The following is an 18,682-nucleotide window of genomic DNA, read 5'->3' as shown; positions in this document are numbered from 1 at the left end:
GATATGAATAAAATATCTTTATGTACAAAGTGGCATGGCATGATTTCTACCTAATATTTAATAATACACTTGCAAATTGTCCCTGCATTAACATAATACAAAACAATAAATACGAACATCAGGTAATGTAAGAACACCAAGAAAATAGGATCGTCTCCATGGATAGGAACCGCTGGCTCTGGAAACTTTAAACTCAAGGGAATGTCATGTCATCTTGAACCCACCTGCCTGGGCTATCAGGTTAACTGCTCACAAATGTCCTTCCTAAAACTCCATCTCCTAAGATATGCTTATATGTGCTTTTTCACATCTCAAATGACAGGAGAGGCCCCGGCTTCTTTTGGATTCTATGACACTTTTTTGGGACATCTGGGCATCACTTTTTTGGGACAGGCGACTGGCACAGACTGGAGAGCAGGACTGGAAGTCAGGATTGAGTCCACAAATTGAGTCTCCCTTCCTATCCCTGGAGCATAGAAGCTGAAGATTAAGCCTGTGGGGGAGGAAAAAAAAGTTCAGATTCCAAGAAAGAGAAGAAGTAGAGATGCTGGAGAGACCATTTTTTTGTTAAGAAATGTTAGTGACTTGCTGAGGTTTCTCCACTCAGTGGAATCAGGTGACTGTCTCACAAGCACTTCAAACTCAACATGTCTGAAGGGAAAACACACTCTGTAGCCCTACCCCAGCCCATCCGTGGTTTTGTTTCTCCTGATTTCAGCTACTCATGGTCAACCTCAGTCTGGAAAGTGACGATCCTCATCCTGACCTATTGATCAGAAGGTCAATAGTAGCCCGAGGTTACGTTACAACACACGTCATTCGTCTCACTTCATCTCATCAGGCAGACATTTTATCCTCTCACGTCATCATAAGAAGGGTGAGTACAGTACAAGAAGGTATTTGGAAAGAGAGAGAAGCCACATGCACATAACTTTTACCGCAGTTTGTTTTTATAACTGTTTTATTTTGGTATTAGTTATTGTTGTTAATCTCTTACTGTGCCTTATTTGTAAATTAAACCTGACCATAGGTATGTATGTACAGGAAAAAACATAGTATGTACAGGGTTTAGTGCTATCCATGGTTTCAGGCATCTACCGGGGGGTCTTGGACATGTATACTGCCTGCCAAACCTGTTCCCTCTGGCTGCACAATTCTAATCTTTGCTGGAGCCTCCATGGTCCACCCAGGCACTCATGCTGGAAACTCATGCTGGACATATCTACACTCCAAATCTTCCTCATTCCCCACTGTGCACATTCAATCAATCATGACCTCTGGAGAAGTTTACCCTCCAGACATTTCTCTAGTCCATTCTGCCTCTTCACCTCCATGTCTACTGTCCCTGCAGAATGGGCGAAGCCCTTGTCCTTTACTTAGGGAATATTGCAACAGTTTTTCAGCTTCGTTGCTTCCAGTCTTACTCTTCTTGATTTAATCATTATTAAACACTCAGTGATGTGTCTTCAGCACAAATCTCATCATATACTTCTTCTGATTAAAGTCCTTAACTCTACCCTATCATAATGGGACACAGTTCAAGATCTGTTGCTTGGGGTGACAATGTGAATAATGAAGATATTTATTGGCAACTTTTATGCTTTGCTGCTGTGTGCTTATCAGGGGGAAGCATGAACAGACAACTCTCCACTTCTCCTTCACAAGAAGAGAAAGAGAGCCAGGGCTTTGTTTTGTGACTGGGGTTTTCGTCTTTGCAGTGCATAAACAACTTTCTCTGTCGGCCGCACAAGGAGCAGGAGCTGGAGGTTTCTGTGCCTAAGCGGAAAAGGGGAAGTGGCCTAACCTGACAGGGGTTAGGTGCTGTCCTGCTGTCGATGGCAGGACTGCCAGTTCCCAAGAGTCTGGGTGGGGTGGGCCCTGGTACCAGGGGTAGAGACCTGCACCCTGCTCTGTCATGGCATGATTGGTGGAGGCAGGGACTTCGGTAGGGACGGTTAGTCACACTTTTGCCTCACGTGGGGGAAAGCTGGACCCTGGCTGTCTCTGTGGGGAGTGGTTTGGAGAGCGGGGAGTGGCCACAGGATCCACGTCAAGCTTTAGTCTATGGAAAGGATCATAGAACAGAGTATTTCTGATGTCCTCCCAGAGTATCTGCAACTGACAGATGGCCCAGTTTATGTTAGAGCATGGCACAGCTCTAGAAGGAGCACGATGATCATAGGCATGACTGCGGAACAGACCCTCTCTCCAATTTGGAACTGATTTCCTGGATATTTTACCTCCAAGGTAGCAGGATGGGGGTGGTTTCCCCAAATGAGGAAATTTCTGCATGGCATTAATGAAGGAGGAAAGAATCTCATTTTATTCTGCTTAGAAAACGTAAGCATTTTATTCTCGCCTTCTGCAGTCCTTGATAATTTACCGTGGAAAACAAGACCTCCCATGATCTTGTGCCCTCTACTGCTTCAGCCCGATTTTCCAGCCTCTCTGACATTGAATTATATCCTCTTGGCCCCTGCATCTCAAAATATGAATGGTGAGAACCAGATTTTTTAAAAAAATTTTCTAATCAGTTGCAAAATGATATTTAAAAAATACAATAACGTGAATAGCATATTGCAACCATATCAGATTGCTATAACAATTTTTAGAGGCTTATACTCAGTTTCTGTACTTAATCTCACCATAGAACGTTATCAACAGCTCAGTGACCTAGCAGCAGATGTGCGTGCCACAGCCCTAGGCCAACCCGTTGTTTCTAATTTCTTTCATATACATGCAGTTTCTTATCCTATAAATCTCAGCTCAAATGCCATCTTTTCTAAGTAATTAGCCATTAAATTCAAGGTGCCATGTCTAACTTACATACCACTATCTTATTATTTACCATATTAAAGTAAAATTGTCTTCCTCATGTGTATTTCCCTTCACTTCTGTAACCTCTTGAGGACAGCAGCATGTCATATCCCTGTTTATACCTGGTCCCGTACTTGGCAAAGAGCAGGATGTCTGTCACTCTTTGTTCAACTGACCCAGACTCTTTCGTAGGTGAGTTCCCAGGTGAAGTCAAGCGTTTGTAGCACAGACCATCTGGGTAAACACCTGGATTTATGTGAGTAAGGTAATGCTCATAATTAATACTGCACTGTTTTTTTCTTTCAAGGATCAGCAAGTAAACTGGGAACAAACTGACATTTTCATCAGCGTATACTCCACATGGATAATCTTTTTTCAAGAGATGGATTTTGCTTCATTAATGATTTTTTTCTTTAGTTAGAAGTTTCAATTTGAATGTACCAATATCAGTATTTGCTTCCTCTTCGATGTTACAATCTCTCTAAATTTAGTGTGTTGTCCTCAATAATGGTAATGCATGACTTTGTGGTCACTGAACGTCTCACAGCCCTAAAATTTTATAAATTTATGATGCTTATAAAGAATAAATGATCACTTTTATAATAAACTATCATAATGCATTCTTCAACACTGACAACACTTTATAAGCAAAGAATCAAAATGGTCTTAAAAGAAAATATCTTCCTGTACTAGGGTTTACAAATGTGGAGCCCAGTGTACAGCAGTATTAAGAATTTTGTTTAGGCACGTGTTGTGATGAGCACTGGGTGTTATACGCAACTAATGAATCATTGAACCTACATCAAAAACAAATGATGTACTATATGCTGACTAACTGAACATAGTAAGAAAAATGCGTATTAAAAAAAAAAAAAGAATTTTGTTTGGGGCCATAACTAGGATGAGAAAATAGGTCTCTTTCATGATGTTTTGTTTTTAGCCCCTGCTATTTTGTCTTAAAATGTAAGAAAAATGTTGAAAACATGTTAAGCTCTTCTGGAAGTTTGCGAAGATGTTTTTTAGATCATCATGGTACCATTGAGAAATGACAGAAGTAGAGTGAATTGTATCTGGGAGAAAAATGAAAATGGGTAACATTCCATACTGATGAGGGCCTGTGGGATGAGACTTTCATATAAACTGCTGGTCTGTCCAGACAATTGGTTCTTGATCTGAAACTCTTTTTGCTTCTTAAACTGTCAGAAGGCTTGGAATAGAATGGAGAGAGCCTACTGGTGAGGGAGCAAGCGGGTTACAGTAGCTCTCTCCCTTCCTATAGTACAGAATTGGTTGTGGAACAATCAAGTGCTTTCTGTCCCGTTTTAAAATTGTCCCCTCCCCCACTTAATATATACCTTAGACATGTTTGCATGAAATTAAAAATTGTCTTGAGAATTATTTTGCTAAGTTGTATAATGTTATTGATTGGATGAAGCATAATTTTCTTGAACTTTCCATACCACTAGACATGTAAACTATTTCTAAATGTTAGCTACTATTCTTTGTATATTAACCTTTAATCACAGTTCAAACAATGTCCTTATGAAAATTTCCTAGAAGTGAAGTTACTAGGTGACAATTGTGAATATTTTAAGTCCTTTAGTGAAAGTACTACCAAACTGTTCTTCAGAAAGATTAACCTAATTTATACTTTCAAATGCAGCATCTGATTTTATTTGCTTCACCAGTATGACTTTTAAAAATTAGGAAGGAAAAAAAAGTGTAAGTAAATTGAAGGTTACAATTTTTTTGGTCTTAATTCACATTTTTTAAATGACTATAGTAACTCTTCTGTAATTTTATATTGCCATTTCTGTTTCCTTCTCTATGAATTACCTGTTCCTGGCCTTTGCTCATTTTTCTACTTCCTAATCTGTATAGATGTCTTTGGTATATTTAAGATTAGTTAATTGGTCTCATATTTATAGCAAACATTTTCCCAATTTGTTTTTTGTTTCATAATTTTCTTTATGATAATTTCTTTGTTTGGACTTTTTAAGTCGTGATGTGATAGAATTCCTATCTTTTCCATTGAATTTCCTTACATTGTTTATGTTTTAAAAAACTTTTAATCGGTTACTTAATAATACACACAGAATTTTTCTTTTACTCTTTCTCTCTTTTCTTTTTTTGTATTTAGTTCTTTATACATCTTTCTCCATTAGACATTATTAGCTAATGTCCCCACCTCCATCCTCATTATGGATCAATTTATTCATTTATTGGGATCAATAAAAAAAAAAGAATGTACTTTGATCGCTCCACATTTTTGCATAGAAAGTCTGGCCTTATCAGAAGTTCTTTGTGATAGCAAATCAATTCCTTTAGCTATGTTATCCTTACCACTCCTTTTCGTGGAAGAATTAATCTCAGAAGAAAATAACAGCACATTTGCATTGTAAATGAGCACAAGAACATATAGAAATGCATATCACTAATATATTTCTAATCTTTGACTTTGGTCGCCTTCAAAACTTAACACAGATTATTTTTGCATTAATAGCTATTTTGAAGGTGGTACCAGCTAATAGTTGGGACCGAAGTGAATTGTACCAGGCAAGTTTAGGCTAAAATAATCCTTTCCTTATTCTTAAAAAGTTATGATCCCTAAATGGAGCAATGCATCTTCAGTAAAAGGATATTTTTTGAACCCTTATCAATCTTCCTTTTGTTGATATAAAAGTCTCAGAGATTTTAGAATCTGTTTGAATTGATAAATCAGTATCAATCATGCTCACATAGCTTTTAATTTTTTTTCTCTAATTATTATCTTACTTCTTATATGTGATTTCACGTTCCCACTAGGCAAAGCTTTGCAGAGGGCAAGGATCATAGATCATAAGTATTTTGGAAGTCTTGTCTGCCCTGCCAAATCGCATTAAATATAATGCTTTGCACAAAATAGAGGATCAATATATGAAGCAGCAAGCGTTAAACTATTACGGAATTTGATTTGAGATGAAAATTTTTAACGTTGTGAACTTTCCATATTAGTGTTTTCTGTTGCATACAGATCCAGACTTCTCAACTTCTATTCCCAAATTTTCTAGCTCTGATGACTATATTCCTATTTATTCTGAATCTCTGAGTTGATATCTGATTTCTCATTAATAGCCTAATAAAGTCATTACTTACTGGTTACTACATTCAAAGTACAATGATTGCCAAGAGAAATACACTGAAAAAAAGTAAGATGAATAGAATTGACATGTCAAACTTCTTTCTTCCCTTTACTTTCCGATCTTTACTTTTCAGAACATTGTTACATAATTTCAAAATTACACAGGAGAGCAACAAAAGCTACTTATCTCTGCAAATTAAAAGACATGAAATTAAAGGCTAGGCATATTTTTTAAAGTACAAAAAATGGGAAGGAATGGGAACTGGACAATAATTTATTTTGTCAAGCTTGTTTGGGTCTCCAATACTCCTGATCTCTGTATAGTTTTTCCTTCTGACTGAAAAGAAGACTTTGTCTTCCTCCATGTTGGACGATTAGTCACTAGGAGTTAAGCATTTTGATAATTTAGAAAGCATCATTTTACTAGCCACGAGGTTGCCAAGAAACCATAGCAGGTATAGAGGAAGTTTTCCATGCCCTGGGTAGGTTTGGACCACCTGTCTCAACAAACTTCTCAAATTTCTCAACTTTTCAAACTTTGCATCTAAAAGTGTCCATAGCAAAAGGATAGGCAGACTCTCAGATTACTCTCATTCTAATGCACCTTTGCTGGCTAGAAAGGGATGGGATTGTGATCCTGGTGGTCACATCTGGATGGCACTGCTCTGTCTCCTCTCCTGCTACTGGCCAGAGAAGCATGGCAAGCATCATGTACTCAACAAGCCCTCTCTATGTGTCTGTAACAGCACCGTATTAGTGGTTGGGTACTAGGCATAGGGACTGGACACAACAATAACATTCCGCCCTCTGGACACTACCCAGAGTCCCTGCCAGGGTGGTCAGGTCAATTCTGGACAAATACATATTGATTTGTGTTTTTTTGCTTTTTTACTCTTAGTTGACAAAGGGTAAATTCTTCTGCAGGTTCTAAAAAGCATCAAGCGCTAATTGTGAGGGCACTTAATCAATGCTTCTTGTGAAAACTAAATCAAAATCAGAAGACCTCCTTACCCAATTCTAGGAAAGCAAAAGACAATCCCATGCTAAACTGAGAGGGTTAATTCCACAATGCAAGAACCTGGCCTGAGCTGTTTTACTGAAATAAGAAATGTGTCCTCATTGCCCTGATTCCTGGTCAAAACAGAGGACATGCAGAAGAACAGTGTTGCTCGTAACCATAGTTTTGGGAGGTTTCAATTATTTATTGATTCACAATTGCTGTAATGAGATTGTTCATTTGCATCTGTTCTCATAGAGACCCTGGCGGGCTCTGTCCCTCAGCTAGTTATACAGCAACAGTATGCCCCTGGGACCAGCTGGGTATAAGAAACCCCAACGGAGACTACTTTCTTGGATCACCTTGTTTGAGGGGCCATGTGTACATATCCACGGTTCTTGCACCCACAGAGAATGTATATCCTGGTATAGTCTTTACAGAGCGAGGACAGATGGACCTCCTATCTGCCTTCTCTGAACCCCTTGCCCTGAAACAGCCTTTGGCTGTGATGCATATCCTTACTTCAGTGCAGCTGCTGTACCCTATCTTTTTCCTGCAGGGAACTGAAAATTTGTAAGCACTGTCATTCTGGGTCCTCCGTTAGCCATAGAACCCTGTCTAACTGCCACTGTTAGTGTGTAGACACCGACCAGGTAAAGGCAAACTTCATTTATATGAAAACATGACCAACAGGCAGAGTAACTGTGTCATTTCTGAGGTAGGCAAACAACTGGAAGAATCTTCCACAGCCCCCAATATAAGCATTTCTCTGGAAAAATCTTGGAGTTTGTTTTTAGACAGATAGACAATGATGGTTTCACTGACACAATCCGTTAGCTTTTCAGCTTGTAAAAATCTTTTGAAATAATCTAAGCTGCAGCACTCTAACAAAGCAGATACTAATGAGCATCTCAGTGAATGAAATTAAAAAAAAAAACGTACGTATTTATTGCCCAGGTGTGGGGAGGACTCATCAAGCTGTCAGTTCTTGGCTTTTCCTTGTGCGGAGTGCTCACCTACAAACAGAAGATATGTTTTGATCCATAAGCTCAGAGAGTGAATAAGGACGAAAATACAGCTTCTTGACTTGTTTTTTATTTTTCCAGGAAAGTCCAATTTCCCTGCAAGAATGTCATTAGAGCCACAACTTGTCTCTTGGTATTGTTTGGAAATTGTTCAACAAAATTTATGAGGTTTTTTCTACCATCATCTGTTTTCACCCTAAAGGAGCAATGCTAACTAACTCCCTGGGGGGGGGGGTGTGAGTTAATGAGAGAGGCACCCTAGGGAATGAGGTATAGATTTTTGCTTTTTCCCTGAGCCTAAGCAAAACTATGTTATATGTTTAAAGTGCCATTTTATCAGGAAGCCATTCTAGAGTCCTCTCTTTAAATAATTGAGTGAGAGTTTTGTGAAAATGAATTTAGAGGCCAACATAAACCCTTTGGTGATACACAGAGCAGCACAGGGAATATTACTCAAAATAACATATTATTCCATCAGCCAATATAAATATTGACCTAGGCTGATGGGAAGCTGAAGATCCCAAGTGTTTTCATATGGCCCTGCATCCACGAGCAACACATCTCACACTACCTGTGTCTTTCAGGTAGACACAAGTATCACCATCAGTCATACTATACAAAAGCAATATGGGCCCACGTTTCCAGCTTTGAGAATAAATGTCACTGTTTTGCTCCAGCTTTTATCTGTCATTTAGAAACCTGTTTCTGGGAACTCCGTTGATGTCACCTGTCACCAGAACTATTACGGTGATAATAAATAGTGCCAGAGACCAAGAAGGAGAAAAAACCTGGGATGCCCTTAAGAACCCCTGATGTGGGGAGCTCTGAGAGATGCCAGGTACGGAGCGACAACCCTCCCAGTTGCCTTCCAGAACAACTCTTTGCTCACTATCATTATTTTCCAGAAAGCACAGCACTTCCTGGAATCCATGGCTGTGAAGTAGAGGAATGAGAAGTGAACAAAATAAACACTTATCGAACCCCTACTGTTTGTCAGAGTCATCTAAAGCAAATCATATGAAAATCATTCCAATTCTTAATATCTCTTTTCATGTTCTGTCTAATTGGGAATAGAAAATATGAGAAAGATTCAATTACAATATGAATCCGATAAGTTATAATAATAATGTCTATGACAAAAGGAAATGAAACACATACCTAGAAAAAAACCACTGTAAAGAAGTACACCAATGCCAATGGTGATTGCATTGGGTTGGATTTCACAAGTAATTTTAAATTATTTTCTGTTCTCCAATTTTCCCTATTCTCTATTACGCATAATATGGTCTAATGTTAAAATGGCAGTGTAAGCCATGAAGAGATATTACAAGGCAAGTGATACATGTTGATTTGCCAAATGAAAAAAATATGTTCAGAAGAGGGAAAGACCATGTACACCGAGGATAGTCAAGGAAGCTTCGGTGAAAGTGTAGGGAATGGCCAAACATTGAAGGGCTGAGAAGACAGAAGCCGAATCTGTGTATGATTTTCTAAATCTTTTGATCTTTTTGCTCATCTTCACACTTCACATTTCTTTTTTAATTTGTGAAAATAAATAAGCAAAAAAAGTGACTGTACATTTAATAATTACCATAACATACTAATTAGTATTGGCATACTAATAATTTACTAAGAATGTGTAATTACCATAATGGTGAAGTGGTGGAGGGGAAGGAGTGACAAAAGGGACCAGGGCACCATCTCCCCCTTCGGAAGAGCTTGAGTTCGGCAAGGAAGACAGGGGCAGGAGATGAATGATGTCTGGAGAATATGAGTTAGTAAGTGGTTCACAGACTGAGCAAGAGAAGTCTTGGCGCATCACAAAGCACCTTCGTAGACACGCTAAAGTGTTTGAACTTTATCTTAGGTAATACAAACTTACCAGTTTTCTAAGCAGAGGAATATTATACTGAATTCAGATTCTCTTTTTCTTCTTCCAAATGGTTCAAAATCAAGTAGTGCTTTAACACTAAATTCAAAGATACTATGCTTTGTTTCTTCTGTGAAGTCATGTATTCTTTAATTGATTTAAGCAATTTTTCCTCATAATCCTATAGTGTTTGATATTAAAAACAAGACATTGTATATTCACTTTCTGAGGTGTGCGTAAGTGGGAGTCATTTCAAGATGCATCATCGTCACATGTACATTTTGCCGTCGATCGTGGAGATGTTTAACTGAGCAAGATTTCTTACCAAAGTTGAGTGGGATCTTGTATGTTCTCATAAAGGACTCCTTGATCGGTTGTGTTTGGTGCTCATTTGTTTCTGAAAGCAGATTCCTATTGTACTCTAACAACCTTTTTTCTTTTACGTTAAAGAAAACTCCTAATTTAAATAATCAAATTTTAAACATTTATGGATTACAATTTCAGCAAAACAACTTGCTCGAGAGTGAACACACTTGAAGAAAGCAAGGAATGTGGATGATGGCCTAATCAGAGGAGGTTTTGGAGCAAGGAACTCTCTTATTAGGAGAAAATGACCAGAACAACAACCATGGCTCTTGGAGGCTTCTGGAAACCCAGACATTTTAGCATCCACTGGCATTTCCCCCGAAGGTGGGTTGCTGCAGAGCTCTGTTTCCTGGGAAACATGATTTATTGACCTCCAAAATGGCACAATTTATTCTGAGATACAATACCAGAGCTGATAAATTAAAGCACTGACCAATCCAATGCGTTCTTTTGACCACTGAAGCTCAAATTTCATTTTGTTTCCACCTAGGTGCATTAACACCACATTTCTTAGGTCACAAGCAAATAACATAAAGTGTAACAATCATCAATTCTGAGTGGCGGGTAGTCAGATATTTGTTCTGTCAAATTCTTTTCTATATTTTTCAGATTTCTAAAAATTTTTATATAGGAGATAGTGGAACATTGAGCTAAGCCTGTGCATTTAATTCAAACCTACTCATTTAAGATTTTATTCTAGTTCTATTTTAGGAAAAATGTCATAGTTATGCAAAATATGTTTAGGTAAAATAATTATAACAACATAACTTCTGTTGAGTATAGTGGGCTATATTTAAAAAAAGCACATTTGAATACTTTTAAAAGGAAGTGGACAGGTATTTGGTGATGAGTGTTTCAGGAACCAGACTTTAGTAAAACTTGCAGTTGTACAGACAGCATTTGGAGATCATTATGTTTTGGATTCTTAATTCTCGGCTATTGAAACTGACTGTGAATGAGCAATTGCAGTTTTGCCCTATCACCAAATATCTTCCATGGTAATCAGCTAGGTTGACCATGGAGAGGTTATTTCATTAAAAGAGGTATGATTCCTCAGGTAAGGTTGGTAGAAATAAAAAGACCAGAGAATAGATTTTATTACTTCCATGATGATATTTCCTCCTTAGACCTGTGACTTAAAAATTTACTTATGATGAAAAGGAATCTTAGAGAATTAAGGGTCTTCTTAACTATCCCCCCGTAGTCTACGTCCCTTGTTACCGCAATGATTATGGGAGTGGGAGAAGCCAGTTTGTGTCGACTTTTCCCTGGGCCTTAAAGAAGACTCAGATATTAAATTTGCAACCAAAAAACAAGATTCTCTGGAATTTTCCCACCCTCAACCCTCAATTCTGGTGTCAGTTGTGATTTCCATGGTAGAAATGGGGGGTAGGGCAGGTTGTCCTCATCCCAGGCCTCTCCTCGCAAACATAGCCAGAGGCTCCTACACGGAGCTGGGGTCTCCCATAGCTAGGAGAGCCCTGAGGCTGCAGAGTGTTTTGTTAAATACCCACAGGAGTAATGACAGTGTGTGAAATTATTGTGATGCTTTCTTGCAAGCCACAGGCAGATTCTGAGAACTTTTCTTGGCAAATGGTGTGGTCACATTCAGGATCCTTACTTAAGACTGGTTCACATGTAGGCCGCACTTCCCTGACCTGGTAAAATAGGCTTGGCAACTCAGTCAAGACTGGTGAATAACCAGGGGAAACCTGTAAGTGGTTTCCAATTATCCTATGAATGAATGTTACTCCTTTGCCCATTCAGATAGTTACCTCTAAGAGAACTGTGTGGGAATAAAGGAAATGTGTGCATTGAAGAGCAGAAGAGATACAAGAATGAAGAATGTCTCTCGTAAGAGAAATGACTCCCATGACGGGTCTGGGCATGTGTCTGAAGATTCTGGGTACCCTCAGTTTTCAAGGCTTCTGTCTAAATGCTGTAGTTTGTTCTCGTTAGAATTTCCCACCTGAAGTTGGGACCACATTCAGCCTTTGGTACCTTACTCTTGAATTGGGACCATATTGATTGCTTTTTGTTTGACAAAATTGTTTTTGCTACATATATACAATGGAGCTCATTATTCCATAGCTTTCACCTGACAAACTACCTGTATTCTGTGATTATTTTGTACAGGTAAAATGGGGGACCTAATATTGTAAATGCAGTCATGTAACTTGATATTTAAATTAGAGCCACTTGGATTGTTTTGTAGGGCTAATAATTATTTTTTATATATGTTTTGCAATATTGAGGTTTTAAATCTTTGGTCTACTCAGAACAAGAACAAAATCTGTGCTTTTTCATTTTTAAAAGTTACTTAACATTCATTTTTCATTACTCAATAATTCATGCAAATCACACCTATATTTTGAAAAACTTATACATTTCAAATCCAATTTAAAAACCTAGGAAATTGGAAAAAAGAAATGTAAATTTGATCAATGGGAGATTGTGTTTTCTCCTCATTGGGAAGTTCAATTAAAATTATATGAAATGATACAAAATAGGATTTACATTTTATCTAATGAATCCTGGTTCCAGTTGACTATAGATAGTCATTACCAAAAATGAAACAAAGCAACAGCAATAATAAAAACCATGTAGTACATTTAATGTTCTTTCTGCTACTACCGCAGAGTAGAAAATGTCTTGAGTCACCACCCCTTTCTTGGAACACATTCATATTATAAAAAGCAACCTTTAAAAGTATAATAGTCCAATGATTTTACCAAAAACAGTATTTCCAGGACTCATCTTTTCCGTATACTTTTCCTGCATTGTGGGGGAGTTACTAATTGTCTGTTTCTAGAGAAATTATGCTTTTTGGTTGTGTTTCACCTGAACAAAATCCAAGTTAGATTTTGAAATAACCATTTTCAGCTAATCAACAATCTGGGAGCTTACCAGACTCGTGAGAAATTGTCTTAACAGTGAGAAGCTTCACACTCTCTTTATCGGACTGAGGTCTGTTGGGAACAGAAAACATAAGTCAACACCACAGTAATTAGCATTGTATGTTTGTGAAAGAGAGTATACATGATATAAGCAGAATGAAGAAGATACGCAAGCATATATATGTGTATATATGCCATATATATATATATATGTGTGTGTGTGTGTGTGTGTGTGTGTATGTGTGTGTTTCTATGGCAAAACCTGTCTTTTTACATACAGACATATGTATACTTTTATAGCTTTCTACTTCTAGAATCAAGCCAATAAATGTCTGCCACACTGTTAAACAATGATAGATAAATCAAGCACGGAAACGGGTTGTGTGAAACATTGCTCACAGGTCCGTAACGCACAGGTCTCCAGTCCTGAATTATGAAAGGGAAGACATAGGGATGTTTCCAAGCCTTTTGGGCTCATGCTACGTTTTGGGGACATCCCTTTTCATGAGGCCCTGGCTACGGCAGTGCAGGGTCTGACCTATTCTTTTTTTTTTTTTTAAGATTTTATTTAAAAACGGGTCGTGTGAAACACTGCTCACAGGTCCGTAACGCACAGGTCTCCAGTCCTGAATTATGAAAGGGAAGACATAGGGATGTTTCCAAGCCTTTTGGGCTCATGCTACGTTTTGGGGACATCCCTTTTCATGAGGCCCTGGCTACGGCAGTGCAGGGTCTGACCTATTCTTTTTTTTTTTTTTAAGATTTTATTTATTCATTCGACAGAGATAGAGACAGCCAGCGAGAGAGGGAACACAAGCGGGGGGGGGGGGGGGAGAGGAAGAAGCAGGCTCCCAGCAGAAGAGCCTGACGTGGGGCTCGATCCCAGAACGCCGGGATCCCGTCCTGAGCCTGAGCCGAAGGCAGATGCTTAACGACTGAGCCACCCAGGCGCCCCATGGGTCTGACTTATTCTAACCAGGAGTTCCCACCTATCTTTCTCAGATTCTAAACAGTTTCAAACCCAGGTTACTTTCCTTGGACGTCTCAAGAGACAGTATTTCTAATAAAGGATAAGTGATCTAGGGATATTGTTTTTAAAGTCCACAATTTGACGAACATACAAAAACAGCTACATGAAGGGAGGCTGCAAATTCGGGTCAACAAAGAAGCCTTAATTACAAAACTTGTTTTTGACATTAAAACAATTTGTCTCTTTATGGAACCTAGTTTGTAACAGCTGGCTGGATTGGTAACAACTGTTTTTTGTTTTGTTTTGTTTTGTTTTAATATGTCGAAATAGAATAACCATCTACTGTCACTAAGATAAAGTCACTTAGAGCTGTCTCAAGGTGCAGGCATGATTATTCCCTAACTGTGATAAACATACTGAACATTTCACTGGGAAAACTATTTTAAAACTCTAGGTATGTTTTCTATGAGATTTTTCCTTATAGTTATTTATATTTATTCTTCTATCTTTGCATTTCATCTTTATTCTTTTATTTATTTATTTATTTTAGAGAAAGACAGAGAGAGCACGCGCACAAGCAGGAGCAGGGGCAGAGGGAGAGGGAGAGAGAATCCCAAGCAGACTCCTCGTTGAGTGCGGAGCCCACAGGGCTTGATCTCTGGACCCTGAGATCATGACCTGAGCTGAAATCAAGAGTCGGAGGCTTAACCGACTAAGCCACCCACGCACCCCTGCATTTCATCATTTGATTTCCCATTTTACTACCTTATTCAAGCTTAAGAACAATCTTCCCTTCCAGTTGTTGGAATTTCTCTGTTGATTCAGACAGAGTTCTGACAAACAGCCAAACCCTGTTTCTTGTACTTTTTACACAGATTCTTTTAAAAAATAAACCAAAAAGAGTCTAAATAGAAGATTAATGTTTTTGGGGTTTGTTTTTGTTTTTGTTTTTTCCCCATATAAATGGTAGGGTCAGAACTTCTGGGGAAAAAAAAAGTTACGTGGCTACTTACTGGTCATTTCCATTTTCCGGTGTGCCTAGGGGAGGAGAGAATAGTTATTAGAGCTGTGAGAAGCTTGGCTATGAAAACAAACAAACAAAAAACAAACACAACCCCAAGACCCCTGCTACTTTCTGTGCAGAGATGTTTATAAAGCCATTTTGTAACTTTCTTATCTCCCTGCAGCCCCACTGGCCTTTTTCTCAGATATGGTTCCTATTACACCTCAGGTATGATGGATACATTCATGGGATAGTCCTAAGTAGGCCAACTCCACTGAATTTAGTTCTGGACTAATTTTAATCTTATAGTTTCATATTGCTATGTGAAACTACTATCCATTATCGCACATCCCACAGACACCAGAAAATGTCTCAGTTTATTTCAGTATCTCTGAAAAAAAATTTCCTCAAAGTATCAAATTACCTTTTTATACCAGAGAATTGAATTCTTGGCTCTCCTTTATACACTGCTCTTTCTGGAGACACAAATCACTGCTTTGTGGTGAACGACAATGTAGACATTGCTTCGAATGGCATCTGGAGTCCACTGATCCGGCCTCTCAAAAGTGCTCTGCAAAATGTCACTGAGGCTACTCACTGTAACTAATCTTTTGTTCGTTTTGCTGGGCTGCTCCACCAGGGTCTGGTAGAGACATCTGGGGTGCAGAGTGAGAATTCAGAATGATTTGTTCTGCACAAAGCCTTGAACACTAGGGAGGATACGCTGGTGGTCAAACCTTGCATCATTCATCTGGGGCGCATCAGGCAAACTAATGTAGTTGCTTCAGGTCCCCCTGTTTTGTTCCCGCTTTTGCTGTGGTTTTATTCCATCGCTACTCAGCTTCTGTCTCTTGGATTTCCTTTCACCTCTAATGTAGCCCTTGTTATTGGGATGTGCCCTTTGTATATGATTCTCCTGGTGGTGACCATCGTTCTTTTATAAAGAGCGTGAGTTCCACGAATGTTTTGGCTAATTCTATATCTGTCACTTTGGCTAAGAGACACCATCATGACTCTTAATCCCTAGTATGTAACTCATGGCGCCCATATGCTGTTCACCAACTCCATCTAACGTTGTCTTCCCAACATCAGCAGGATTTTAACAGCATGTTTTTATTCCTACTTTAAGCATTATGTATGATATCACTTGTCATGCTTATAACTCTATTTCAGAATAAGTTGATACTTTTTTGCATGTCTGTTTGATTTATTTATTTTATTTCTTTATTTTTTTAAAGATTTTATTTATTTATTTGACAGAGAGAGAGAGACAGGCAGCGAGAGAGGGAACACAAGCAGGGGGAGTGGGAGTGGAAGAAGCAGGCTCCCAGCGGGGCAGGGAGCCTGATGTGGGGCTCGATCCCAGGACTCTGGGATCACTCCCCGAGCCAAAGGTAGACACTTAACAGCTGAGCCACCAGGCGCCCCAGCATGCCTGTTTTAATATTTTTCCTTAGAATACTGTAATGCAGGTTCATTGGCAGATAGATGCATACCAACAGACGATCTTCTGCATCTATGCTGTTCTTCCTTGGGTTAAAGCTCAGACTACTGTCAACATTATCTGGATGAGCTTAATTTCATACCGAAATCTTTGGATCATGTTGTCTTCCACAGGGTAGCGAGGGCTTACAAATTTTCTGAACTTGATGAGTCTCACCCACATACTTGAAGAGAGATTAACTGTGGGTGTCTAATGTTGCTAATTTAATAACAATGCTGTAAAATTCTGTTTGGAAAGCAAAGTTAACAATAACCAAATAGAATTGGCTAATTGTACAATTGCTGAACTTTGTTATAAAGTATTATATGCCTCCACAATAACTCTCCATAGCTGTAGGAGTTTTATACATTTGTTTCCCTGAATGATCCAATTCATCCAATTCATCTTCTTTAATAGAAAATGTCAACTTTTCAAATAACTTATTTGCAATCTTCTTATGCAAAGCAGTCTTTCAGTACAGGGTATTTTTACAAATGGATTTAGCACATTAATTTTTTACCTATCCTACATACTCAACACCCACAGGCTTTAACTGGGATGGTCGATTTCCCATAAAAGGTAGGATTGGTGGTTTAGAAACTTAGAGAAATTAAACTGATCTATAAAATTGCTATTTCCCCTCTGGAAATTGACTAAGGAGACATATTTCAGACATTATTAAGAAGTTTATTCACTAACTCCCAAAGGGAAAAGCATTTATTTGTTTTTTGCTTATTTTCCAACAAGAGCTAAAATGAACACTACTGGCTTTTCGTGTACCTTTGCCTTGTGCTGTCACCCTTGGGTGCTGAACTCTCGTGTGGTGCACGGTCAGGGACTGGCCGCAGGAATAGCATCCCTTAGTATCCTAGGGTGCATTGTTCATGGGCTAAAGAAGAGTGTGGCTTGCATATCTATAAAAATAATCAGTTTTGGGGCTCCTGGGTGGTGCAGTCTGTTAAGCATCTGACTCTTGGTTTCGGCTCAGGTCGTGACCTTAGGGTTGTGAGAACGAGCCCCATGACGGGTTCCACACTCAGTGCGGAGTCTGCTTGAGATTCTCTCTCCCTCTGCCCCTCCTGCTTGTGCTCTCTCTCTTTCAAATAAACAAATATTAAAAAAATAAAGATAAAAATAATCAATTTTTACTTAACAGCTCTCTCTTTCAAATAAACAAATAGTAAAAAAATAAAGATAAAAATAATCAATTTTTACTTAACAGTATTTGAGACTTAGGTGATATTCTTGCTAGTGAAATATTTAGAATTGAAGTGAGGAAAGGGAAGGTTCTCTTTTACTGAAAATTTAAAAATTTATTCCGGCAAGCATCTGATACGGTTCTGCTATATGCTATGCATAATGCAATGTGGACGCTATGGGTGTGTGACGTGGAGGGCTTGCCTGATGTTATGGACTGCTCGTGTCCTCCTAAAATTCATCTGTTAAATCTTAATGCCCAACGGGAGCATGTTAGGAGGTGGAATATTTGGAAGGTCATTAAGTCATGAGGGTGGAGTCCTCATGAATGGGATTAGTGCCCTTATAAAAGAGGCCCGCAGAGAGTCTCCTGTCCCCTCTGCCATGTGAAGAGAGCAGGAAGAGTGCCCTTGTTGTTCCTCAGGTCCGAGGATGTCTTGATTAGACTTCTCAGCCTCCAGGACTGCGAGAAATGCTTGCCGTTGAAGCCACCCTGCTCATGGTATTTTTGTGATAGCAGCCCCAACAGAATTAAGACCCATCTTGCAATGGCAGTGGGCACATAGAGAAGTAACTGTATGGTCATGTGATGAATAATGCCACAGATTCTGTGCAATTACAAGTAAGAAAACACTGTTCTTCTTAAGGAGATGGTGTGTTCTAGAGACATACTCTCAGTTGCTGTTTGAGCTAGATCTTTCATGGATAGATTGGAGACTGGGTATGTTATAAAAGTTAAGCAGTGAACGAGGTGTTCTAGGCAAGGGAATAGCATGGATGAAGGCATGGGGACATGACACTACGTTGCACAACCAGGGCTCGGGTCTGGAATGGAAAGATAGGTCGATGTTTAAGACAACAGAGGGGAGTGCCAAGCCATGGGAACTGAAGGGGGTTCGAGAGAAGCTCAAGTGTCTGGGATAGAAAAAAGACTGC

General features: G+C 38.9%; 1 protein-coding gene across 1 annotated transcript in view; it reads right to left on the bottom strand.

The window, feature by feature from the left end:
- Nucleotides 1-350: 350 nt before the first annotated feature.
- EMCN (endomucin) overlaps nt 351-18,682 on the bottom strand; it is a 97,423-nt gene continuing 79,091 nt past the window's right edge. Inside the window, exons 9-12 of the mRNA XM_040625439.1 lie at nt 15,077-15,101; nt 13,104-13,165; nt 7,878-7,951; nt 351-493 (exon numbers count right to left, since the gene is read on the bottom strand). Coding sequence (XP_040481373.1) covers nt 7,917-7,951; nt 13,104-13,165; nt 15,077-15,101 — 122 coding nt within the window. The 3' untranslated portion in view covers nt 351-493; nt 7,878-7,916. The remainder of the gene's footprint in view (nt 494-7,877; nt 7,952-13,103; nt 13,166-15,076; nt 15,102-18,682) is intronic.

Source organism: Ursus maritimus, unplaced genomic scaffold (genome assembly GCF_017311325.1).
Source record: "Ursus maritimus isolate PB19 unplaced genomic scaffold, ASM1731132v1 scaffold_8, whole genome shotgun sequence".
Lineage (NCBI taxonomy): Eukaryota > Metazoa > Chordata > Mammalia > Carnivora > Ursidae > Ursus > Ursus maritimus.
This window is presented reverse-complemented; position numbering and strand designations above follow the sequence as displayed.